Source organism: Alligator mississippiensis, chromosome 13 (assembly GCF_030867095.1).
Source record: "Alligator mississippiensis isolate rAllMis1 chromosome 13, rAllMis1, whole genome shotgun sequence".
Taxonomy (NCBI): domain Eukaryota; kingdom Metazoa; phylum Chordata; order Crocodylia; family Alligatoridae; genus Alligator; species Alligator mississippiensis.
Window position 1 is genome coordinate 24187517 of NC_081836.1, and position 27235 is coordinate 24214751.

The 27235-nt window shown below is 44.0% G+C and overlaps 1 protein-coding gene across 5 annotated transcripts in view; it reads right to left on the minus strand.

The window, feature by feature from the left end:
• CREBBP (CREB binding protein) overlaps positions 1-26583 on the minus strand; it is a 181723-nt gene extending 155140 nt beyond the window's left edge. For all 5 annotated transcript variants that reach the window (XM_059716341.1, XM_006264798.4, XM_059716338.1 and 2 more), the window contains exons 1-2: positions 26280-26583; positions 10907-11619 (exon numbers count right to left, since the gene is read on the minus strand). In XM_059716341.1, the coding sequence (XP_059572324.1) occupies positions 10907-11619; positions 26280-26364 (798 nt within the window). In that variant the 5' untranslated portion in view covers positions 26365-26583. The remainder of the gene's footprint in view (positions 1-10906; positions 11620-26279) is intronic.
• Between the last annotated feature and the right edge of the window lie 652 nt (positions 26584-27235).

Sequence of the window (27235 nt, forward strand, 5' to 3'; positions counted from 1 at the left end):
TCAGTGAAGCATGGAGAAGATGATTTAAAGAATTCTGTAAGAAAGAAAATATTGCAAAGGCCGTGGCTGGTTAAAAGCCAATGGAAGATTCAAAGCCCTGTTTTTTTAGGGAGTTATCATAAAGTTCACAAGATCTTTTAGGACAACACTCCATCAACTATTAATTAGATTTTTACTGTAGTACTAGCCAATTGTCCATCAAGAATGACAAGGGGTGGTAGGCAGGGATGGAGCGGCACCACCTAACACCCTGCACTGCTGCCACTCTGCCTCTGGCCCCATGGGCCACCACCACCTTCCCCATCTGCCCCGCTTCAAGGGGGGGGGGGGGGAGATGGATGGACGAAGCCCTATGTCCAGCTCTGCCTCATCCCTACCTCTTGTCTAGCCCTGTTTCCCCCTGCTCCCCCACCTCCCACATTGGATCCAGGCCTGTTCCCCTCCCCGCCTCCAAGGGCCAGGGCCAGGGCCAGGGCACGAGGCCAGCACCACTGCCCTCCCCTCCAGCCCTGCTGGGGGACAGCATCACCATGACAGCAGGGATTATGGGGCCATGGGGGGGGGGGGGGGGGGAAAGCGAAGCCAGCACTGCTGGCCTCACCCCACCCCACCCCTGCTGTCTCCCCTCTGCCTCCAAAAAGCCTCCTCAGTCTCCGCTGTCATAGAGGTACTTCCGTCTGTGCAGAGCATGCTGGTTGTTTCATTAAGCATTGTGACTGGCTGCCAAGACAACCAATCAGAGTGCAAATAAGCATTACAGACAGGCAGACTAAGGATTTTATATTAGAATTGGTCTTTTGAGCCTAATGAAATCCAAGAAAAACCTCCTTCCTAGCTGCAGCATGTTTAATTTGACTCTGTTGATGGGGTGTTGAGACTGATTTTTTTCTCCAGAAAGGTCCATTTGAAGTATGCAATCTTCTCCAATACCAAGAGACTTCCACTGTCTTCCACTTCCTCCTCTATCTCCTCAGTTGCAGGGGATGTGACATGTGCATCAAGAATCAAAACAAAAACTGTACTTTAATTTTTTTTTTATCATGTCTTATCTGTGGGGGGTCATATATCTAATGCGACTCAGAAATGTAGCACTTTGCAAAGGTTATGCCTTTATCATATAATAATGTGGCAATAGGCACACATGCTTTTGTGAGCTTGTGGCTTAAACTCTTTTTTTGCTAGGTTACTGGTAAGGATGAGCATCTATTTTGCTTTTTTTTTTTAATTTTTTTTATTTTAGAGGAACTCTCCACTAAAATGCGAGACTCAATTTAAATTAGCCTTATTGTTTTTAAGCCTCTAAATAGGACTAGCTGTGGTTATACTCAGGATCTTTTTCTTGTGTGACTATCTGACAAGTGGCTTAGGGGTTCTGTTATCATGCCTGAAGCCAATAAGTGATAGAGCTTTTATTTTAATGGCCTAAACATGTCAACTGCATTGCCTCCTAAAATCCACTAATTTTTAAAAGAGCTGTTTGTTCACAAACTTCTCTGCAATTTTTTGACACCAGGGCATTTTTGCATTAAAAGATGTTTTGGGATGATGTTCAGAACTTTTAGGTTTGCTTAAAATTATTCTTCGCAGTTTATTTTTAACATTAACTAAAAAAGTCCATCAGCCCAGCATTTCTATCCTGTAGGACAGGGATTCTCAACCCCTTTCTGTCTGAGGGGTCCCCAGCCCCACCCATGTAACCCCCAGCCCCAGGCTCCCCAGCCTCACCCACAGCACCCCAGGTGCAGTCAGCAGGGCTCAGCAGTGGGGAACCCCAGGGCCCACTCACTTGAACAGCGTCAGCAACTCAGAGCCTCACCCACCCACCCAAAGTACTGCCCAAAGATGGAGGCTGTGGGGCTGTGTCCACCCCTCCCTTTTCCTCAGGACTTGCCCCAGCCCTGGGGGTAAGGGGGAACAAGGCTGCTCTTCCTCACACTGGGCCAGGCCAAGCAAACCCCTTGAGACTGGCTTGCGGGCCCACAGGGGGCCGCGAATCCCAGTTGAGCATCACTGCTGTAGAAGAACAGAAAGTGAACCAGGTGCCATTTTTCTTACATAATTTCCTTTCTTACACAAGCTGCAAGTAAGGAGGCAGGCAAAGGGTTCTGGGACAGTGAGCTATTTGAAGACCTTCAAGTAGGCTGAGATGGCTAAAGCCTTCAAACAACCTGACAGATTCCAACATTTGTCTCAAAACCCTACATTTTATAAGCCAGCTTCAGAGGCCATTCCTAAACATACCAGTGGGGTGTTTAAATTAAGGGTCACCTAAGGTTTCAAAACTGGATGAAAGCCAGCACTGTGCGCCCAGGTTGACTATTAAAGAAAACAAGCAGCAAAAAACCAGTGACTGATCCTTCAGCTTTCTTTCAGTCACCCAAGTTTTTGCCTTCACACGTGGGGCAAAAAGGAGTAAATCACAAAACCAGGACCAAAAAAAAAAAAAGGGTAAATAAAATTAGGCCCTACTCTAGAAAGCTGGTCCAAAACTAAGGGGGGGGGGGGGGGGGGCACCAACTAGGTGTACACAGTGGCTGCAAATACGAAGTTAAGTAGCAGAGGCCCCTTTATTCTGAGAACTGAATTGCACTTTAAAGTACCAAAAGAACAGATGAAGCGAGGAGATGGTACACAATGCATGCCGTAGAGCATGAAGACTGTTTATTGCTAGTCGATATTATATAAAGACTATTCTTGATTAATAAAATAAAATATGCTGTTCAGTCTAATTTTTACAAGTCATTCTAGCAGGGCCCTCTGAAGAATATCCAATCAGCTTTCTTCTTCTGAAAAATCTGAAGTGTAACACTAGCAAGTTCTCTTTTGGTATGTTGGACAGTATCTGAGTGCAGTGCTAGTCCAATTTTGGTAAAGTTGCCTTTGAAGAGAATCAGTTTAGATCTAAGCTTCTTAGAAAAGTTTACAGCCATTTAGAGGAAGTTTAGAATGCATAGTTTCATAGTTGGTAGGGTCGGAAGGAACCTAATCAGATCATCAAGTCCAACTGCCTGGCATGGGCAGGAAAGAATGCTGGGGTCAAACAACCCTGGCTAGGTGATTGTACAGCCTCCTTTTGAAGACCCCCAGGGTAAGAGTGTGCACCACTCCCCTTGGAAGTTGGTTCCAGCTCCTAGCCACCCTGACTGTGAAGTACTGCTTCCTGATGTCTAGCCTGAATCTACTCTCAGTCAACTTATGGCCGTTATTTCTTGTTGCTCCCAGTAGTGCTCGGGGAAACAGGGACTCTCCCATTGCCTGCTGGTCCCCTTTGGCAAGTTTATAGATGGCCACCAGATCCCCTCTCAGCCTTCTCTTGTGGAGGCTGAACAGGTTCAGGTCCTGTAGCCTCTCATCATAGGGCCTACCCTGCTACCCCCTGATCATGCGAGTTGCCCTCCTTTGGACCCCCGCAATGCTGTCCACATCCCTCCTGAAGTGCAGCACCCAGAACTGGATGCAGTACTCCAACTGTGGCCTGACTAATGTCGCATAGAGGGGAAGGTTCACCTCCTTGGATCTGCTCGTGATGCATCTATGGATGCATGACAAGGTATGGTTAAGCCTTCCTGACCACGTCCCTACATTGGCTGCCCATGTTCATCTTGGAATCAATAGCAACTCCAAAATCCTTTTCTGCCTCTGCACTGATGAGAAGAGAGTTCCCCAGCCTGTAGGTATGCTGCTGGTTCTTCCTCCCCAGGTGTAGTACCTTGCATTTTTCAGTATTGAATCCCACCCTATTCTCATCCACCCACCTCTGTAACCTGTCCAGATCAAGTTGTAGCCTGTCCCTCTCTTCTAGGGTGCCCACTTCACTCCACATCTTAGTGTCATCCGCAAATTTGAAGAAGGTGCTTTCCACCCCTTTGTCCAAGTCGCTGATGAAGATGTTGAACAGTGCGGGCCCGAGGACCGAGCCCTGGGGAACCCACATCCCTTCAGGTAGAAAATGACCCGTCTACCACCACTCTCTGGGTGCCACCCTCCAGCCAGTTTGCGACCCATCTGACTGTGTAGGTGTTGACACCACAGTCGCCTAATTTTTTAATGAGGATGGGGCGAGAGACTCCAAATAGATTAAATAAGACAAACCTGTGAATACAGCAAATAGAAACACTTCCCCTAAATTATTGTTGAACCTTTGCTACTAGATTAAAAAAGAAGCCACACGCTTGGAATTAATTTTTTCCTAGATGTCAGGTTTCTATAAAACTCTGGGGAAAGAACAGATAAGGATGAAAAAAAAAAAAATGTTAATTTAGTCCATTCAGGGTAGACCTATTTAAATCAAAGCAGTTAAAATGAGCAGTCAGGAAAAAATACTTAAATAACTTTTTTAATCTTCTTGTGCATTTTGACTTTACTTCTTTAAAGATGATGTATTCAATTTCACTATACAACCATTAAAAACATATTTACAATGACATGTGCCTTTTATGCTAAATTTGGGATTTCCTGCAAATGAGGCTATTTCAATGTTCACATTCATTCAGATTTATCATTTTCTAGAATAAATTGTAGAAATAAACAATGATGCATCTCTAATTTATTCAATTGTTTTCTTTGAGATTTCTATCAAAACTGTACTCTAATGGAAATTGGTATCCAACTAATGAACAAAAATAGTCATGTGAAATACAAGAAGTACACCAATACATCAGTCCGATATCGGATTGGTACCGATATAAAGAAAATTGCCTTTTCTTTAATATAAATGCCCATGCTGCATTTAGCTGCAGTGCAGCACAAAGCAGAGCTGGCAGAGTGGAGAGCTGCCTCCAGCTGGTAAGTTGGAAGGGGAAAGGGGGGGGTGCAAGGGGCATGAGGAGGCAGGGACAGGTGCTGCCCAGCCAGGGTCAGGGCGGGGGGCGAGAGACAGAGGCGCATTTTGTGGAGTGGGGGCAGTTCCTGCCGCTGCTTGCACCCTGGAAGGGTGGGGGGTGGGGTGGTTGTGGCCCCAGATCTGTGCAGCATTGGGCGGGCTGCAGCTGCAGTGATGCACAGGGCTTTTCTTGCCAGGGGCTGGGCTCAGAGCTGGCTTCGGCAACACTGGGAGGAGGCTGCAGCCACCCCAAATTTCCCCACAGCTCTGCTCCCAGCCCTGTGCCACCTCCTGGCACAGCCCCAGCTGAATGCCCTGCCGCCACCCAAGCACCAGGAAGAATCCCAGGATGTCATCCTCCGGCTGTACTTGGCCTTGGTGAGGCTGCAGCTGGAGTACTGCATCCAATTCTGGGCTCCACAATTTAAAAAGGATGTGGAGAAGCTTGAGAGAGTGCAGAGGAGAGTCATGGTCAGAGGGCAGGAGAACAGGCCTTAGGATGAGAGGCTGAGAGCTATGGGACTCTTCAGCCTGGAAAAGTGCAGGCTCAGGGGGCACCTGGTGGCTGCCTATAAGTATATAAAGAAGCGTACATCAGGATCTGGGGGAACGCCTGCTCACCAGAGCACCCCAAGGGATAACAAGGTCAAACAGTCACAAACTCCTCTAAGACTGTTTCAGGCTGGACATAAGGAAGAACTTCTTTCCTGTCCAAGCCCCCCAACACCTGGAACACACTGCTGCCAGAGGTTGTACAAGCACCTACTCTAGACTCCTTTAAGAGCCATTTGGACGTTTACCTTGCTGGGATCCTTTGACCACAGCTGACTTCCTGCCCTTGGGGAAGGAGGCTGGACTCTCTCTTCTGAGGTCCCTTCTAGCCTTAACGTCTATGAAATCTGTGAAAAGCTGGGCAGCACTGGGTGGTGGCACGGAGCTGGGAGTGGAACTGCGGGGAGATTTGGGGTGGCTGCAGCCTCCTCCCAGCGCTGCTGGAACCTGCTCTGAACCCAGCCCCCATCAAGAAAAGCCTCATGAAGCACCAGCTCCACCCCATACCTGCAGCCCACCCCATACCATGCAGATCCAGGGGCACATGCCCCGCCCACCCCCGCCCTCCCAGGGTGCAAGCAGCAGCACAAACTGACCCCACCCCACAAACTGCACCTCCATACCTCATAGAAAATGAGGGTTGGGAGGGACCTCAGGAGGTCATCTAGTCCAACCCCCTGCTCAAAGGAGGACCATCCCCAACTAGATCATCCCAGCCAAGGTTTTGTCCAGCCAGATCTTAAAAACCTCAAAGGATGGAGATTCCACAACCCCTCTGTATAACTTATTCCACTGTTTAAATACCCTCCTAGTGAGAAAATTATTCCTAATATATAATCTAAGCACTTCCCTTGCTGCAACTTGAGACCATTGCTCCTTATTCTGTCATCTGCCACCACTTAGAACAATCTAGCTGCATCCTCTTTTAAACCCCCCATCAGGTAGTTGAAGGTTGCTATTTAACCCCCCCATCTTTCTTTTCTAGACTAAATAAGTTCAGTTCCTTCAGTCTCTGCTCAGAAGTCATGTCCCTCAGCCCCCTCACCATTTTCATTGTCCTCCACTGGACTCTCTCCAATTTGTCCACGTCCTTTCTGTAGTGGGGGCCCAAATCTGAACACAGTACTCCAGATGTGGCCTCACCAGTGCTGAATGGAGGGAAATAATCACTTCTCTTGACCTACTCAACACAACTACCAATGCAGCCCGGTATGCCTTTAGCCTTCTTGGCAACAGGGGCACACTGTTGGGTCATATGTGGCTTATTGTCCACTGTAACTTCCAGGTTGTTTTCTGCAGAGCTGCTGCCCAGCCAGTCAGCCCCCAGCCTGTACTGCTGTATGGGATTGTTCCATCCTAAGTGCAGGACTTCGCATTTGTTCTTGTTAAGCCTCATGAGATTTCTTTTGGCCCAATCCTCCAATTTGTCTAAGAGTCACTCTAAATCCTAGCTCTACCCTCCAGTGTATCTACTACTCCCCCCAGCTTGGTGTCATCTGCAAACTTGCTGAGGGTGCACTCTATGCCATCTTCCAGGTCGTTGATGAAGATATTGAAAAAAACCGGCCCCAGGACTGACCCGTGGGACACGCCACTTGATACCAGCTGCCGACTAGACACTGAGCCATTGATTACTACTCTCTGAGCCTGATGCTCCAGCCAGTTTTCTATCCACCCTATAATCCATTCATCCAGTTCATACTTCCTTAGCTTGCCTGTGAGAAAGTTGTGGGAGACTATACAAAAGCCTTGCTACAGTCAAGATATATCATATCCACTGCTCTTCCCATATCCACAGAGCCAGTCATCTCATCACAGAAGGCAATCAGGTTGGTCAGGCATGACTTGTCCTTCGTGAATCCATGCTGACTGTTCGTAAATCACTTTTTCCTCCAAGTGCTTAGAAATGGATTTCTTAAGAATATGATCCATAAGTTTTCCAGGCACTGAGATGAGGCTGACTGGTCTGTAGTTCCCCAGATCCTCCTTTTTCCCTTTGTTAAATATGGGCATTATTGCTTGCCCTTTTCCAATCATCCAGGACCTCTCCCAATCGCCATGAGTTTTCAAAGATGATGGCCAGTGGCTCTGTAATGACATCAGCCAACTCCCTCAGCACCCTTGGGTGCATCCCATCCAGCCCCAGGGACTTGTATGTGTCCAGCTTCTCTAAGCAGTACATAACCTGTTCTTTTGCCACTGTTGGCTGCTCACCTCCTCCCCAAACTGTGCTGCCAGGTGCAGCGATCTGGGAGCTGACCTTGTCTGTGAAGACAGAGGCAAAAAAAGACAGCTGAAGTGCTAAATGTTTCTGCATCCTCCGTTACAAGGTTTCCTCCCCCATTCAGTAAGATACCCACACTTTCCCTGACCCTCCTCTTATTGCTAACATACTTGTAGAAAACCCCTTTATGTCCCTTGCCAACTGCAACTCCAAATGTACTTTGGCCTTCCTGACTTCATCCTTGCATGCCCAAGCAATACTCTTATACTCCTCCCTAACTGTCTGTCCAAATTTCCATTTCTTATAAGCTCCCTTTCTGTAATTTAGTTTACTGAGGAATTCTGTGCTAAGCCAAGCTGGTCTTTTGCCATACTTGCTAGTCTTCCTGCACATTGGGGTAGTTTGTTCCTGCACTCTCAGTAAGGTTTCTTTAAAGTACAGCCACAGCTCTTCTCCCCCTCAGTCTAGCATCCAAGGGGATTCTGCCCACGAGTTCCCTGAGCGAGTCAAAGTCTGCTTTTCTGAAATCCAGGGTCCTTACTGCTGCTTTCCATCCTTCCTTTCTTCAAGAGCCTGAACTCAATCATCTTGTGGTCGCTGCTGCCCAAGCTGCCCTCTACTAGCACATTCCCCACCAATTCTTCCCTGTTTGTGAGCAGAAGGTCAAGAACAGCACAGCCCCTAGTTGGCCGCTCCAGCACTTGCACCAGGAAGCTGTCCCCAACACTGTCCAAAAACTGCCTGGATTCCCTGCACACTGCTGTATCACCTTCCCAGCAGATGTTAGGATTATTGAGGTTCCCCATGAGAACCAGGGCCTGTGATCAGGAAACTTGCCTTAGCTGGTAAGTCTGTTGAGGTGGAATGGGAGGGGGAAGTAAGGGACAGATCAACAACCCCTGTGGTAAGGAAGGGAGCAGGGCTGCAGTAGGCACTGACCAGCTGTGGCGGAGCAGGCGTGGGACGGAGCCACAGCTCATCTGGGGGTCACAGAGGGAGTGGCTCCCACCACCGCACACAACTTGTCCGCTTGCTCCTGCCAGTCATCTAGGAAAGCACGGGGGGGGGGGGGGGGGTGCGCGGCGGCACACAGCCCCAGATCTGCGTGGGACAGGCCAAATGGGCTGCAGCTACGGGCTGGGGCCAGAGGTCACGACACACTGTGCTCTGGGTGGGTTGTGCTGGCACTGGGAGGGGGATACAGGGAGGGGCCACAGCGAAATATGGGGTAGTTGCAGCCCCCCCATTATCCTCCTCCCAGCACCACCCGCTCCGAGCACAGAGCAGTAAAGCCCCTGGCCCCAGCTGCAGCCTGCCCTGCCCCACCCTGCACAGATCCAGGGGCACACCCCTGCCCTTGCTCTCCCAGACGAACGGGGACAGCAGTGGTTGGAGCTGCCTCTGCCCCTCCCACTGTGTCAGAAGTAAGATCAGTATTGGCCAAGAGGTGTGGGGGTGCAGATCAAAGCCGCCGCAGTGAGGGAAGAAATGGGGCTAGGGGGGCAGGAGCAGATGCTGCCCAGCCAGGGCAGGGTAGAGTGCGGGACAGAGCCACTGGGGGTGGCTCCCACCGCTTTGCCCACCCTGGGAGGGTATGAGGAGGATGTGTGCCCCCAGATCTGCATGGGGCATGGGCAGGGTGGGCTGCTGCTGCGGACTGGGGCTGTTCCAGGCTCTTCCTGGCATGTGTGTGAGTGTATGGGGGAGGGGGAGGGGGAGGGCAAGCTGCAGCAGTGCTGGAAGGAGGACTATAAGGGGGGGGGGGGAAGGGCTACAATGAATTTCTGGGTGGCTGCAACCCCCTTGCAGGACCCTCCCAGCACTGCCACCACCCGCCCTGAGTGCAGCCTAGCCCATCTCCCACCAGGAAGAGCCCAGCACAGCCCTGGCTCCAGGCCCAGCGCGCACTGCCCCGATCCAGGGGCACATACACTCCCCATGTCCTCCCAAGGTGTGCGCAGCACTGGGAGCCACCCCCCAAGATGAGCCATGGCTGTCTGGCACCCTGCCGTGCCCCGGGTGGGTGGCACCTGCCCTAGCCCTACTCCTCCCTCACCATAGGGGCCTTGATCTGCCCCCCACGTCCCTTCCCTTTCCCCTCCCCTCCCACCACAACTGACTTACCAGCTAGATGCAGCTCTTCAAGCTGCAGAGCTGTGCATTGGAAATCAGATCAGTATCAGCTGATATGCCTCCTTAAAAAATGGCTATCAGCATTGGCCCCCAAAATCTCTACCGGTGCACCCCTACCAAATGGTTCATGTTCTTACATGAAATGGACCATCTTACACCAAATCCTAGGAAAACACCTAGCCATTCATTACGAACTTACAGGAAGTCTACACAGAAAAGTAAAGAACTGACATAGCCTATTGCTCTAGCACCTTATATTGGCCTTAATTATGGTCAACCAGCCACCCCCTCTCCCTTTTGGGCCACATTTTCCTTTAGTGACCAGCTAGCAAGATTTTATCCATGAAAAACTAACTACTCATTTTCTTTTATTACTATACTATGAGAAGTGCTACTTTTATTGTGTCATTTTTAGTTGTGCCCAAAACTGATAAATTGCAGTCCACAAAACTTTTTCCTTTTTTAAAAAAAAAATACACAACAGAATCTAAAGGGTATACACAAATCATTTTTAAACAGTGATAATACCTCCCCTATTGAAAACAAATGTATAGAATTCAAATTTTTCACCTAAATTTTAAGATGAAAAACTTACATTTTTTTCTTAAATTACTATAAGCAACATCTTATTTTAAATGTGAAACTTGTAATTTTTTCCATATGAGAAAAATGACTTCAGCAGAATTCAAGTTTCCTCTTCTGCTACGAAAGAGATGATCAGTTATGGAAGCAATGGTATTATTTAATCAATTTTGTGCTAACTGCTACTAGGAGTTTGGCTTCTTAATTTTATATAAAATACAGATATCCATCTTGCATTTAATAAAAGATGAAAAGCAAATACCCTCATGTCTTACATGCGTATCAGCCCAGCCTCTGGCTTCTTTACTGTTCATTCCATCCAGGAAGAGCATATACCAACTGGAGAGACTTCCTCAGCCTGATGAAGGGTTTTAAAACCTGAAAGCTTGCTAAAAAGTTTTTTCCAACTATTTAAGTTGCTCTAATAAAAAGATATCAGATTCACCCAAAGAAACTTGTCTGCCAAATAGCCTCAAGTCACCTGAACTCCTATTGGCCATCAGTCTCTGTATCAATTTCTCAAACACAGTGGGGAAAAAACATGAACAGGCAACTACAGACAAAGAATAAGATACAAAATTATAGGTACATACTTTTGTCATTCCTCCTGTCTGCGCTGTGTTCAGTCCTGTATGACCAGCCATCTGTGGTGATACTTGGGTTAAAGTCTCTGCCAACACACTACCTGCATTCCCCTGCATGGCAGGGGCAGAATATTGTATTCCTGCTCCCCTTCCTCTGCCTGCTGCTGCAAGGGATCCATTCATTACCTGCCCTTGTGCTTGCTGAGGCTGACTCATTAAACTGTGGCCAGAATTACTGTTGAGAAGGCCCTGGTGCGTCTGACTGAAATTAGCATTCATACATATCCCAGGTCCAGTCTGTGATGTTGCAGGGCTGCTCGTCACCATCCCCACTTGTTTTTGTGCTTGAGAGTTCAGTGCTTGTGAGGCGGGTGTAGTAGGTCCAGAGGCGCTGGCTGCCTGTTTTGCCAGGCTTGATGCAGAAGAGTCGCCTTGGTTTAAAGGGCTCTTGCCCATAGCACCCAGATTACCAATGTTAGCACTGTTTGGCTGCCCTTGGACTTGATTACCAACTCCTTGCTGGACAGGGCTACTTGAATTCACATTTCCAATTCCTGGGTTTAGGGTAGAGCCACTGCCCCCCCTTAGAAGCTCAGAAAGTTGTTTGTGTTTGGAAGCTGCATCTGGAACAAGGTTCCCACTGCTATTTAAAAGGCCTAACTCTCCATTGGGGATCAGCTCATCAGGAAGATCATTTTCCAAGTCAAACAAAGATCCAAAATCTAAAAATTAAACAGAAACATATGTAAGACAAACCCTGAAAAGACGATTAGCTTGTTTGTATAGGTTCATATTCAATATGACACTGATATAATTCATTGATACTAATGAAAAACTGTGCATCTCACCTTACCATATATTAACACCATTAGGGGGTGTTAATATAAAAGTGCTCTATGCAGTATACAGAAGTGCTCTATGTATACAGAATAACATCCTTTGTATAGCAGATTAAGTGAAAATACTGCCTAATATGTGCTTCTTTCCTAAGATTTATTTAGTTATTTTGAAAAACAGAACATCAAGCAGAAGAAACTGGGTTGCAAGAATGACAGCTTATTCAAACATACATTTGCAAAAAGCAGAAGGGAATAGAAAAATCACTGGCATACTAAGATTGTTCATCGATCTTTTCTTTGTTTGAATCTGCCCCGGTATGGAAGTCCCATCTTAAATCACCTTCCATCAACAGGCAGTCATTCTTCTATAGTTAGACCATTAACATAGAACTGAATGTATATTGTACTATATTTTTCTGTTTTTATTTCAAAGAATTTGAACAAATACTACACTGCCTGTATAATAGAGTCATCATACTGTACTGAACTTCAGTACACAAAGATCACATTTTAACTTAAACCAATGACCGTTTTAAAAAAAGTATGTGAAATTTTTAAATATCAGTTCACTAGGATATGGGAAAAACAGATCATATAAAGTCACATCCATGCACAACAAAAAAAAAAAAAATAAAAATCACACCCATTTTCTTTACAGAAGCCCTCTTAATGCTGACATGATTATACCACCTTCCAACTACAGCTCTTAATTTAGAATTTTGATTTAAAATAGCCAACACATCTTTGTTGCTGACAGCGACCATATGACTTAGGGTCCAGCCCTGCCTAACTTCACACTGCCATGACTAACTACCTCTCTATACTGGTATTACTTAAGAATAATTATAAATAAAAGAGACCCAAATATCAAACTGGAAACAACTAAAGCAAAATGGAAGATGTGATTTTGAAATTAAAATAGGATTCTGACTATTTATCTTTTTAAAATTACTATTAAAAGTTATTTTTTTTAATTACTAAACCAGCATCAGATAAAAGTGGCCACTCTGAATGAACAAACAGCTGCTTTTGAATGTCTTCAATCAAGAGCTAAAAAACATACTTCTTTCATAAGAAAGGTAATTTTCACTTAATAATAAATCAAAGTTATAAAATAAAAATGAAATATATATATACACTTTGGTAGTTCTATGAACTACCGAAAGCACTGATCTAATAAACCAAAAGGTCTATGCAAATGACAGAACCCCAAAAAGAAGTGAAGAATAAACAAGTAAGAGTACACTCATTCCATCAGCTTTATACCTGCCAAGCATCTTTCTCCAACAGACTACAAAAAACGCTATCTGCAACCACACCTTTTCCATAATGACCCTCAAACTGTATTCTGAATGCTGAACTACAGAAATAAATATCTGGTCTAATAAAAGATATCAAATGTACCCAAATATTCTTTTCTACTAATGAAAGAAATACTCTAGCATAAGTTGTATATAAATTCCTCAGATCAGCAGTCTGTCCACAAAGAGACTCAATTCCAAAGAATGCACTGTAGCCAAAATAAATTCTATAAGAAAAAAGTGAGGTAGTCTTTCAAGGCAGTTATTTTCAGATATTTAAAAGACGAGATATTATGATGATACATGACTTACTATTTTCTATACCCGACAGGCCATAAACTTTTATCCACTTAACCCAATAATACGTGTTTAGCTAAACAAATCTCCCAGAAAGGAAATCTTAATTTGAAGGAAAAATCTACTACTTCCCTTGTAGTTTGTATGAGCAGTTAAATCCCCCTCTTTATTTCAGTCCGTCACTAATTTTTTCACCTGAATTCAGCTTCCAGCCACTGGTTCTTGTCATAATTTTTTTTTTAAATAAAGGACCCTTTGATAATTTGTATTTCTCAGAGGCTAAACAAATCAAGTTCTTTGAACATTCTTGCTGCAGGGCAAGAGGCTTCCCTAAACTCTCGACTCATTTTTATGACTTATCTATAATCTCTTATTTTTGTCCATTTTTAAAAAAACCTGTATCATTAATATTCTAGTACTGCTCTTACCAGGGCTATAAAATTACCTTTTTAACTCTATACATCCCTGTTTGCATATCTGAGAAACGTATCAGCCCTTTGTGCCATAGCACCACACTAGATGTTTTGCAGCATATATAATAAAAACCCACAATACAGAAGGCTATTTTTAACATGTAATGGAACATAAAATAATTTAAGTGAAGATGTAAAAAAAATGTATTTTCATTAGAAATTAAAACATGTAAATTTGAATAGTTCAGCAACTCCAAAACTGATGAGGATATGTATCCGAGCACGAAATGAGCTGGACATGGCAAACTGTCCCTCACCCAGGCAAAACAGGAGCAACATGAATTTGTTCCAACCCAGGCACAACATCTGATTGACTGACTTTTTACTATAGCGTAATGAATACATATAAATGTTTTCCAGTCATCCTTGCAAAGCCTTACTTGCCCATAGTAAGTGATCTGACAAACAAGTAGTTTAAGACTCCTATGATTTTATACCAAAGGCAAGAATTTGAAATACTTTATTATTTGAAATTGTAAGCCATACATACTCTTAACAGACTGAGAAATGTGTTTAGATAAAACAAGGTTGCAATTGTTTAGGTAGTCTCATGACTTACTAATATGGGCTACTTCAGACCAACAAGTGAGTGTCTGTTAACATTTTACCAATGTCAGAAAAGTACTGTAAGAAAATAATTTACAATGTATTTAAATATCATGAAAACTAAATGGTTACATTTTATAATCAGAGGCAACAGAGAAGATATGAACAAACAAAACAAAACAAAGTTGGAGGAGAAAAAAGTTGTTTAGGAACACAAGAAAGAACAGAAAGACATAAGGCAAAAAACAGTCATAGTAAAAAAAAATCCAAAAAACAAATGTCTACACAAAAGGTATTCTGAAGCTGTGAAAAGCTGCACTCCGTCCTCTAGAGATGCTAGAAGACATAAAATTAACAAGCCAATAGGCTTTGAGGGTTTCTGACAACTATGCATAGAGGGGGTGGGAAGAGGGAAGACTTGAGAGCTCAAGTTTCCCCATAACACAAGATGCTTTCGTATGGGATGCAAACTGCATGCCCAGGAGCACACCTTAACTAACCCATGTGGGCAGGAAGAAGAAATACCAAGAGATCAGGGCAAAAGGGAGGGGGAGAAAGAGATAACAAGCGAGGAAAAGGGAACAGGAGACCTAGGAAAGCAAGCAACAAATGAAAACGAATATTATTCATAAAGTATCCCATTCCTTTAAAACACTCTATAATTCTTTCATACAATGCAGCAGGATACAAATGAAACATCACAAGAACAGGAATTTTTCCCCACTGCTTGTTAAAATCCATGTTTTTTATTCTAATCCAAATGCTTATTCCCATTTCACCCCAACCAGCAGATAGGAACATTCCATAACCTTATTTACACAGCTTTAACTTTATCTCAAGACTTCAGGTGAACACTGAAAGCAACTGACAGGAAAAAAAACAAACCGGTAGAATGCCCAAACAATACTATATACTTTCACCGAAATGATACCAACTTAGTATTTACTGATGTTTCTCTCTCTCCCCCACCACCCAACCATTTATTAGCTTTCCCTTTACCAGCTTGTTTTTTTCTGTTTTATTTTATACAGAAGTTCATTGTGTATCTTTATATGGTATCTTTAATATCCACTTGTCACCTCTTCTTTCTCTACACCACTATCTTATATTTGCCTATTACACTGCATTCTCTATCTCTTCCTGTATTTTCTCTCATCTTTTTGCTAAGATTTTCCTCCACATTCTTTTAAATGCATTCTATTGCCCTTCACTCCAAGTCATCTTCATTTCCCACCCCCCTCCCAAACTTTACTGCCTGTTTCAGTGCTAATCTGTTTTACCTGGCAGCAAAAAGGAATAGGATTCTTGTTAATTTTGATTCTGTTGAAGCTTGATCAAGCTCTTAATAGCAATCAAAGCAAGGAAACCACCTGTCTGCGTCTCAAGCAATATTTATGTATCAATTTATACATAGTCCATATATAAAGGATTACTTTCATAAGCTGTATGGGTTACAAAACTTTAAAAAAGTATAAAGTATAGATTCTGAAGAGGATAAAAGCACTTCCTGAGACTAGTTATATAAGCTACTACTGAGAAGAACTAGTTTAAACAAAAGTTCAATTTCAAACAGTAAAGCAATAAATTAGTGTCTAGACAGATTAAGATGGTAAGATATACCATTGCAAGTTCTGTTAATGATTTGAGGATGTCTTATGAAGAAAGGTACCCAAATACCAAAGGCCAAAAAATTAACTTCACGAGGCTAGAAGACTAATTTATCTACAGCTGAGTTTAGAGGAGCGTGGTAAGTTTTGAGAACACATACTCTGTTTCATACCTTGAGTGAATAAAAACCCTTTCCACACTATTATGTCCCCATAGGCATTAATTCTTGTGGTTGGGATGCTTTAGGAATAGCATATCTTGCACCTGTACTAGCAAGTAGATCAGGTGACCCTTGAGGTCCTTCCCCAATCCTATGGCTCCACATGAAAGTACTGCTGAGGACACTTACGTACTCAAGTTTACAACGGCTACACTGAAGAAGCTTGATCATTTTCCCCTGTGTATGTATACAACCATTACCAGGTCATCTCTTGCTTTCAACAAACCACCCTGATGTCCTGTCAGTGTTTGTTCTTTCAACTTTTCCTTTAGTTTTCCACTTACAGTTTCAATTTATTACTCTGGATAGGTATACCTTGGATGAACAACCCTAAACAAGTTAAAGAAATGATTTTGTCCTACGTAGTTAGCATAAACAGTACAGACACATTTATCAAATTCAAATGTTGGTATTACAAAATTCAACTTAACAGTGTTATTTCTTCAAAAGACATCTTGGTTCACCCGGAAAGCTGCTGTTGAAGGTACTAGTACATCAACAGTATTTTTATCCCAACATTCAGAAGTAGCTTACTTCAATCACTAGCCCTGATATTCTCTTCATTCAACCAATAGTCCCTTACTCCACCCATTTCCTTTCCTTCTAGGTTTCTCAATACTTCTATTAAACTGTTTCCTAATAAGCATACACGTGGAAGCACATGCATAAATGCCTACAATATGCCCTTACCACTAAACTTTTTAGAACAGGTACTTTTTTGTGAATGAAAAAGAAAATTGGAAATTACTTCCAGTATGGAATTTTTAATATTGTGCATTTAAATGAGCAATATGCAAAAGAGATACTATAATTGTGTTCAAAGAAAGCAATCAAACTAAAACTAGACCTGGAATACTGTATTCATTTTGGATACCTCACTTCAAAAGAAATATGGACAAATTAGAAAGAGTTCAGCAGAGGGAAATAAAGGTCATATCCTATGCAATAAAGAGTTGCCTTACCTAAATTCTAGGAAGGTCATTTACTTTAAACAAAGTAAGTTTTACACATCTGTTGCTTTTTCCACACCTCCCCTTTTTTTCCAATTCATACCACCCTTGCTTAATTTTTACTGATCCGTCTTCCGTTTATTTTCTCTTTTCCTTCTCATCCTTTTACTATTCTCACATAAGCTCTCCCCCTCCTTAAACTGAAAATACCTTTCTACTATATTTTTCTAACTTACCCCACTACCTTCCCTGCCACCATCAAAACATTGCTCATGTCCTAGACCTTCCAATGGTACTTCAAAATCAACCTCCTTTCAGAGCAATCTCCATCAATCTTGGAACACCCCTTTTCAGTCACCCAAAGTATTGATTAAACTTTGTATCATAAAGAGAAGATGAAATGAAGTAGTAACAGGGGACACGTTAATTGCATCCAATTCAGAAAGCTAATATCTAAAGACATGAAAAAAAAGATGGTCCACCCACACAAGCACCAGCATCTCTATCCCCAGTTGCTGGAAAAATGAAGCTGGCAAAAGAATTCCTGCAGGGGGAGTGATTGTGAACTCAGTTTTCAAACAGGGAACGGTCATTTTTCATAAAATGATGTGGCTAGGGGTCTAAAATTAGAGTGTCTGCATACACACTAGGGGTACAATGATAAAGATTTTTTGGGCCGATACCAATAGCCATTAACAAGCCATATCAGCTGATACAGATCCAATTGCAAATGCGCAGCCCTGCAGCTTGGAGAGCAGCATCTGGCTGCTAAATCTGTTGGGGGGAAGGAAAGGGTTGTTGGAGGGAGGGGCAGATCAAGGCCCCTGCAGTGAGTGGGGCTGGCACTGCCTAGTTGGGGCAGGGCACACGATGGAGCCATGAGCAGCTTGTCCAGGGGGACTCAGGGAGGGGGAGCTGCTCCTATGCACACGACCAGGGGAGGCATGGGGGGCCATGTGCCCCCCCAGATCTGTGCGTGGGGTGAGGGTGGGCTGCCACTACAGGCTGAGGCAGCATCCAGGAGCAGGTGGGCTGGGCAGGGGTTGTACCTGGGGCAGGCGGTGGTGGTGCTGGGAGGGAAGCTACGGGGTGGGCTACAGCTGTAGCCCCCCTGAACTCTCTCCTCCCAGTACTGCCACCTGTCCTGAGCACAACCCTGGCCCAGCTCCCTCCACCGGGAAGAGCCCAGCGTCACTCAGGCCCTAGCCTGCAACGACAGCCCACCTCTTGCCCCACATGCAGATCCGAGGGGCATATGCCCCCCCCATGCCTTCCCAGGGAGTGCATACAGTGGCAGGAGAAGCTCACTCCCAGATGATCTGCTTGTGGCTCTGTCCTGTGCCCCAGCTGGGCAGTGCCTGCTCCAACTCCAGCCCCACTCACTCCTGCACCACGGGGCACTTGGTCAGGGGAACACATACAGATCTACCAGCCAGACACTGCTCTCTAAGCTGCCGGGATGGCTGCATGCATGCTTGTGGCATTTATCAGGGACATTACTGGCCACATCAGCTAAAAAAAAGCTGACTGTTAATAATGTCAATTTTCCTTTTATCAGTGCTTATATGATATGGACCTGTGCATTAGTGCACCTCTAATACACACTATGTAAAAGGTAGATGGTAAAAAGAGTACCATATTGACTTGCATAGTACACGCACCTTTCCTTCAAAAATCAGCTCTCCAAAATTGGGTGCATCTTCAATAGGGGTGCTGATTCTCTGAGCAAAAATGAAAGAACAGAAGCATGCATGACAGCTGGCCAAAAGCTGCTGCCAATTCAGCAGTAGCTGCTAGATATTAGAACTTTTGCTGACACTGCAGAGTGTATTCTCATCTCTGCAGTCAGGTTTCAGCCCTGACTGGAAGAAGACTTTTCTCTTCATTCTGCTTTTTCAAAGCAAGATGCATCTTACGGGGGGGTGGGGGGGGTATTTTTCTCTGCTTTCCTCTAGAGGCACTATGAGCTTCCAGCTGTTAGTGCGCATTCTCTTTAGCTCAGGCAGGCAATTATTTTGGGCAAAGAGCTGCTTACTGAGTTTTGGCAAACTGTTAAGGGCTGCATTTCCCTTTCCGATGCAAGGAAGCAGGAACAGCCCCATGGTCCCAGGCCAGAAGCCTCTGCTAGGCAGGGGTTTCTGGTTGGGGGGCAAGGGCTGGGTAGACCTTGCTGCTCGGTTCTGCCACTATCTTCCTCTGGGTCTTACTGCCCCTGACTCCTGTCATCTTTGACAGGCAGCTAGGAGCAAATAAATATTAATTTTCTAATTTTTTAGGGTCTGGCGGGCCGCATCCAGCCCCCAGACCGTATTTTGCCCACCCCTGCTTCAGCTGCATCCTTCTTTTTTGACAGTTGCTAGAAATACTTTTGCTATTCTAAGCCTAGGCAGCACAGCATAATTTTGCTGGCAGAACCCAAGTCTGTTGACAGAATCATAAGTACATCCATGTTCTCAGATGCACTGTAGTGGGACAACCCCTTCATTCAGCTCCCATAGCAAAATCCATTCTATGAGGAATGGATTTCTCTACATGTAGATGAACCTCGACTTTCTGTTGGCTTTAACAACTAGTACCTCCATGAGGGCACTGCAAGCTTTTCAGTACTACTGCTTGAGTAGAGCCATGAGGATGTGCAATGTGCACTAGCGGCCTCCTCATGGCAGCTTACAACATAGTCAAACCCTAAGTAGTCCTGTGCTCTAGTAAGTCGACTCCAGATCCGACCTCTTGTTTCGATTCATAACTTCAGCTCATTAAAGCAGATTTAAAAAGGAACCATATAGAAAAGTCTTAATAATACATTTCATCATACAGTTATTAACAAATAGCAAATGGAACTCTAGAGGGAGTAAGATGCCCCCATATCTCTGGTATGGATATTCTTCCTGACATGGGTTTCTGTCTGCATCAGAGAAGGCCGCTACCCAAGAGTGTTGCACCAATGATGTCTGAAGCTATAAGCAATTAAATCATCTCTACCCAGGTGCCTACTGGACCTATTACATCAGAAAGATCATCTCTGATACTAAACTTATAAATCTATTGCATGAATAGTGAGAGTTACTGAAGTCAAAATTTACATTAGATTTAGCAGGTGTTTAAAGCTTTGGTGCAGGTCCGTAAATCTCATTTGTAGAGAAAAAAAGAAAAGGGAAAGACAAGACTTTAGTGGAACAGTAAAAGGGGCACTGACCACATCAGATTCAGAATTTAATCTTTGCTTATTAACAGTGATAAAAGAAATGATAGTTCTCTTCTGGTCAGTCCACTGTTTTTGCACAATATTGCTGCTTGTTGCAATATCTATTAAGAGTCATTTTTCAAATGAAAAAGTAGGTAGGGTTATTGAGAAAGTCCATCTGCAAGGACAAATGAAAAACAAAATGGAAAGAACAAGAAGATTCACAGAACAACAGTTCTAAAAGTGTAAACCAAATGAAGTGAGGCAGGTCAAATTCCTAAATTGTCTCATAGTTCTTTCATTCTCCTGGGCCTTTACTTCAATTTTTCAAATCCCATTTTTACAGACCTGATGATGCCTCATGAAAATACAACAAAGCTAATGTACCAAGATTTTTGCTTATGCATTTCTCCACATTTTATTATTAGAGACAACTGGAGGGAAACAAGATTTTGTTCCAGAACTCACTACTTCTGGTTATAGCTTTTTAGTTTTGATGAAGAATAGGTATGAAACATAATTATTATTTCCATAGCAATCATTGTGATGCCATAGGCACAAGATTACCATTTCAAACAAGGAAAATGCAGCAGGTATAGAAAATGAATAATCTCAAAATAATCTGTGTAGAGAATGAATCTATGAATGAATGAATGAATTTTGAAGTCCAGGAGACTTCAAAAGATGCAACATAATGTGCTGTTCTTCATGCTCCCCTCCATGTACCTGCTTTAAATCCTTATGTTGTATTGGCAGAATTTCTGTAGGACTTTGTGAAGTAGAGAGGTTGTTCACAATACAGAAGAAAACAGGACTGACCCCTGATACTTTAAAGTACTAAGTATGTACCCACTGATAAACTTCCCTTATTATCAATTATAATTAAAAATCTGAATTTCAAGATAAATTAACATTGTAAAGCACAGGCAAACTTCCATCCACATTTCCATGCAAGATCAAACCAGGAGATCATCTAAGCTAGAATGAGGTCTTTGACAGAGTCCAGTTATCAAATGCTTTACAAAGCAAAGCAAAACAGATGACTGTGGAGCATTTTAGAGTGACTGCTGGGCAAAGGGGGTGAGGAGGGGCTCTTATAAACATCATGCTACTCATGATGTTCTCACACCCTGAAATGGAAGCATTTAATTTTATTTATACTTTTACTGAGCCTGTCTTAACTCTGAACATTTTCATCTAAATGCTAAATCATGTTTTGGCCTAAGCTCTTGGTCTGAAATCTCTCTCATGGCACTGAGTTGCATAGCTCAGTTTTTTTTGTATGATGTTAAAAAAAAGAGAAAAATCTAGCCTCCACACAATCATTAAGCTTAGCACAATGCACAGAGGAGACAGTCCTACTTTGTCTTCTTGATTTCTTGTTCCCCCATCACTATTCTAAATACACATACCCAACCATAAGAAAGAGTATACCTACAAGAAACTGAACTGCATTTTATGACCACAGCCACATTTTATATATAAGTGCCAGGACACAAGTTCCACACAATGAGTTAAACATAACATGAGCAATTTTTAAGGATCTGCATCCTATGGGGGAAGAGGTGGAAGAGGTGAAAGGGTCAATCATCTTTTCCCACCGCACTTTACCAACTAAATTAATTCTGTTGTTGGACTTGTCCGGTTTTATGCCCAAAAAGGGGTGGGGAGAGGGGAATTTTCAACTCAAATATAATTACAAGTGTCCTTATATCTGCATACATTTCATATCACACAATAATACCCGAGTGTATAGGTAAGACTACTTTGTGAAACTTAACTATATGCAAGTGTAAATGCTTTTAAAATACACATACAAGTGTTCACATGAACACAAATGCAGACCAAGTTCAGGCCACTTTAGAAGTGTAGTTGAATTCTTGGGTTGGTGAACAAGTGTTACCTCCTACTCTGGCTTTGCTTGAAAGTTTAGCTTAAAGATTTCAGAACTTTAAAACTCAGATACTTGTCTATTAAGCTACCTTGTTTAAAGAGAAAAAGAAGTAGTTTAACTGAAACCAGCCCCTGAAATGCACACTTGTATTTCTTTGCTTACTTGAGTGAGCAAGGTAAGAAGAGTAACTTAGTTAAAGCCTCACTTCTCACAAGTGTTTTAGCTTTGTAAAAAGAGTAAGGCCACACAGCCACAGAAATAAGTTAACAGCAAGGTCACAGTTTTTTTCCCCCACTTACAAAAACTAAAAAATTACCAGTGTTATAAAGTAGTCATATTAGTTAACTACTTTACCCAAATACAACCTGGAGTGAAAAAACAACATTTAATGCTAATACTCCAGCTTTAATTAACTTTGAGTTTCATCCTAAGTTTTCTAAAATGTATAAACTTTATAAACCTTTAAAATAAGGAAGATGTCAAGACTTCACATTTGGACCTACATAAAAATTAGTTTCTAAAACTAGTATATTTCAACTGCACCTAAACTTTTCAAATTTTTTAGACAGCAATTATATTTTCTTCAATACCGCAGTCATAAGCCATTACAGCACCTACATTTTATTGGTCCCTTGAGGCTTCTTAGAGAACGCACATTTTGCTATTACTTCATAGAAAATGCTGCTAATTAATATATCATTAGTGCTCACACAGCACACACTGCTTCAGAGATATTAATTTAAAAGTCTGGATGGATTACTGTACATCCTGCCAAAAAGAACAGTGACAATATACTAAGTGATTAGACCACTCTGTTTCCAATTAACATACTGCAATAACCAAGTTACTGTAAATCTATTTTGCATGCTAAATGTTTTTAACTCTTTGTATCTTAGAAGTTTTGGAACAAATAAGAGATTAAATAAAATGTAAATGATTAAGAACTGTGCAATATTAAAGTAACCTAGTACTCAATAAAGAAATATTTATGCATAAACAACCTAGCAAGCAAAAGTACTGATCCTTTCACCTGGTTAGATCAGTAAATAAGAACCCTTTCCAGTGAAGATTTTCATTAGCCAACTTGGCAAGTATCAACTGTGACAGCTGGTCAAGTTCATACTAACCAATTCTAATTAATCTGTTGTGGTGTTCAGGTGAAAGATGAACAGACAAGTTAGTAATTTAACTGTAATGGTAAGTAATGTTGATTTCTTATGATGCATCATTAACTGGACATTTCTTCCATCAGTACACCTTGATTTTAACAAACTTATCTGAATTAACAGCACTGAGATTTACACCACCATCATGTTAACGTTTACAGGACACGTGCTGACTAATTTCAATCACAGAAAAAATAGTACAAAATGCTAGACTATTTGCCTCAAGCAGTTCTTATTATAATCACTGTAATGTAGATGGAGTAACTGTATTTCACTGCTTTTAACATTAATCAACTACTTCTACCATAAAAATTAAGATACTTAAATATTTACTCTAAAAAGGGGGGCCCTTCCATCCAACTGCTACACAGACCATCATATGAACTAGGAACAGAAAAAAATTAAACAACAGCATGCACATTAAACATTCAGGTCCACCTGTGCAGTTAAGACCATTCAGAACACTAAAATTAAGCAGGTATATAAGCACTTGCAGGAATGCAAACTTAATCTTTAGTAACAGAACGGCACAATTGAGCTTTACATTACTTACACCTGAATCAATTTTAATCTCTCACAAAAGGACGCAGCAAACAGCTAAAGTATGCCACTAAATACAATTGAGTGTTACACATTACACAGCCTATTGCTTTTAAGAGCACATGGCTCAAACCTATTTGTCCAAACAACTGTGATCAAAGGCAACTTTCCAGGTTGCAACACAAGGTTCTATTACTAAAACAACAGGCAAGAGCTCATTTTAGGGTCAGAATTTGAGTAAAACATTATAATGAACACCTTTTTTTTTTTTTTTTTTTTTTTTAACAACCTGTTATCTCATGTGGAAACATTCATTCACCTTTCAAATAGTATTAAAAAGATAACTCAAAGATAGATGGAATAAAAACCTTTCAATATACCAAGGATACAATAAAACCAATGCTATTCAAACTTTTCAGAAGTATTACGCTATGAATATTTTTAGATGCTGACCAGACACTATAAAGGTACATGTGAGAAAAACGACTTTTCGGACATCATCACTGTTGAGGGACCAAGGCCCTCAACTCTACAAACATTTCACACCACTGCTGTCAAGGAGTTCTCTGAGGCTACTCACAGGCTTAAGTGTTTGCAGAATTGGGACATAACTTAGTGTGTCCCAATTCTAAAGAGAAACTATTAACTTCAGAAGTCAGTGTTTCAAGTTGTTATTTTACCAGCCAGGATTACACGCTATAACAACTATATGAGAAATTAGGATAAACGATTTCCTTTTTTCTTTGGTTCCACAGTTCATTTTATAATTTCTATATTCACTCTTGTGAATATAGAAATTCACTATATGTCACTCTTCTTCAACATGATATCCAGTTATTTGCAGAAAAAGCTAGAATCATTTATAATCTTTCAAGCATTTCCTCCCTTTGCTACACATTATATGAAAGAAGAATGGCAAAAGTATCTACTACATAGTCAAATACAGATAGTAAATAAGCTGAAATAGCAGTACACCTAATCTTTCATTTACAGCATAATTTTTCAGTGTAAAAAGCATCAGGCTTAATTAAAGTCCCTTTCACTAAACATTCACATGCCTTCATAGACTTGTGGGTGTCAAACATGCCTTCTTGGTCTGTTACTGCTTTTTCAGATACTACCCTAAATTTCAAACTATACACATGCACATAAAAGTTTACAAAAATAAACTGTAAAATAATCTGTTCAAAATAGAAAAGTATTCCCCTTTTCCTAACATGATTTTCAAAGATATTTTCTACTGTGATAAATAATTACTGCAAAAACTACAACTATGTTGTTCAACTATGTTGAAGTGTACGTATTTTGAGACTAGTGAGCATTTTCAATACACAAGACATCATACAACTGGCATGCATAAGACACCTGCAAATTTCTATAGGAAAATGCTCAAAAGCAGACTAAGGTGACTATTTGTAAGACCCAACTTTTCAGTTAAGAACCAGGTCATAACAGTTACAAAGGTAAGTATAGGAAAACATAAATTCTTTACACCAAACAAGCAAATAGTAATTTTAAACAGGGAAATTTGACATTTTTTTTCCTTTCCCCAGAATGTAAAGAACTTATATAGTCAAAGCCAAAAACTTTCAGAAGTAGTTACTGTGAATGAAATCTTTCTGGTTCTCAAACGCACTTCCCAATGGATGAAGGCACATTTACACCACATAATGACTGCTCAGGAGATATTATTCCTGCTCCCTGGCTAACTATGTGGTCTTGACAAAGTAGTAAAATGCACAGAATAGGCACAAATAATTCTGTCTAAATGCAAGTCAAGCTGAGACACCACTAAGTCTTCCAAGAGCAAGTACAGAAATCCCTGGACCATGGCAGTGACATGGCTCCAAAGCTCCCTACAGAAATCCTCAAGTTCTGATCAACTGCACCTCTAGTTTACCTTTATCTGAGGGCATAAGCAAGCAAAGGCAGGGAGGAATGATCCCTTTCACTTCCATTAGGTCCTGCCAAGCTCTGGGGAACCCGTCACCGGTCCTGGAGCAGCGGCCACAGCTGGAGGACAGGCGAGCCAGCCGCCAGTGAGCTCCGCTAGAAGGGGATGGGGGTCCGGCAAGTCTGGCCTCCGTGAGGGCCGGCTCAGCTTGCAGGGACGGGGCAGCCAGGCTCGGGGGGGAGGGGGGGGGCACCTCTCCAGCCAGGTCTGGGGCTGTCAGGCTCCTCCCGGACTCATCCCCTAGCTTAGAGCCGCGGGGCGGGGCGGGCCTGGCGACTGCCAGAGAAGCGGGGGCTTTTGTTCAGCGGCGAGCCCCAAGGGGGACGGTCCTGTCCGGCCTCAGCCCGGTCCCGCGGCCCCGGAGCCGCCTGCGAGGCCGGTGCGCAGGTGCCGGCTCCGCGGTCGCTCACCTGTGCTGTCGGTGGGGGGGAAGCCCGGCGAGTTGAGCTTGGGTCGCTTGGCGTTGGGCGGCCCGTCCAGCAAGTTCTCCGCCATGGCAGCCGGCTCGACAGTCACAGCCCCAGCCCCGCCGCGCTCCGCCCGCCGGCCGGGGCCGCCAGCTCTTGCGCTCCGAGTCGGGCGCCGCCAGCAGCCGAACAACAGCGCCGCTCAGTGCCGGGCCGGCGGCGGCCCCCGCTCCCCCATGCCCGGGCCGGGCCGCCGCCGCAGCAGGCCGCAGGGAGGAGGGCTCGGGCTCGGGGCGGGGTGGCGAGAGCCCAGCGCCCCCCCTTCCCCCCCCCGCCTCGCTCCTCCCGGCCGCTCCCCCGCCCTCGCGCGGCGAGGAGGTGCCCGGATGGCGGCTCAGTCAGTCACTCCGGGAGCACAGCGCCCCCCCCGCGCCCGACCCGGCCCGGCCCGGCCCGTCCCCTCCCCTCCGCGCGGGCTCGCCCCGGCCCCGACCCCGGCCGCGGCCCAGGCTCCGCTCCGCGCTCGGCCGCCCCGACGCCCGCCCACCCACGAGCAGCCGCCGCCGCCGGCAAGAAAAACAATGAGCGCAGCGCGGCGGCCGCGGCTCCCGGTCCCGGCGGCGGCGCCCGGCTCCCCGCCCCGGCCGGTGCTGCCCCGCTGGCCGAGCCCGCCTGGCCTCCGCGGCGCTCCGTGCGGCTGCCCGTGCCCCGGAGGGCCGCCTCGCTGGCCCGGCCCGGCCCGGCCCGGCCCTGCTCCCGCTCGCGCCGCGCTCGGCTCCGCGACAAGATGGCGGCTGTTGATTCCTCAATTAAAAAAAAAAGTTTTTTTTTCTCTTCTCTTTTCCAGAGACCATGGGGGCGGGGGCGGGGCGGGGCCTGCGCGCTGCGTCACCGCGCAGGGGAACGCCCCCTCCCCCGCCATCGCCGGAAAGACACGAGCGGCCGCGGAAACAGCCGAG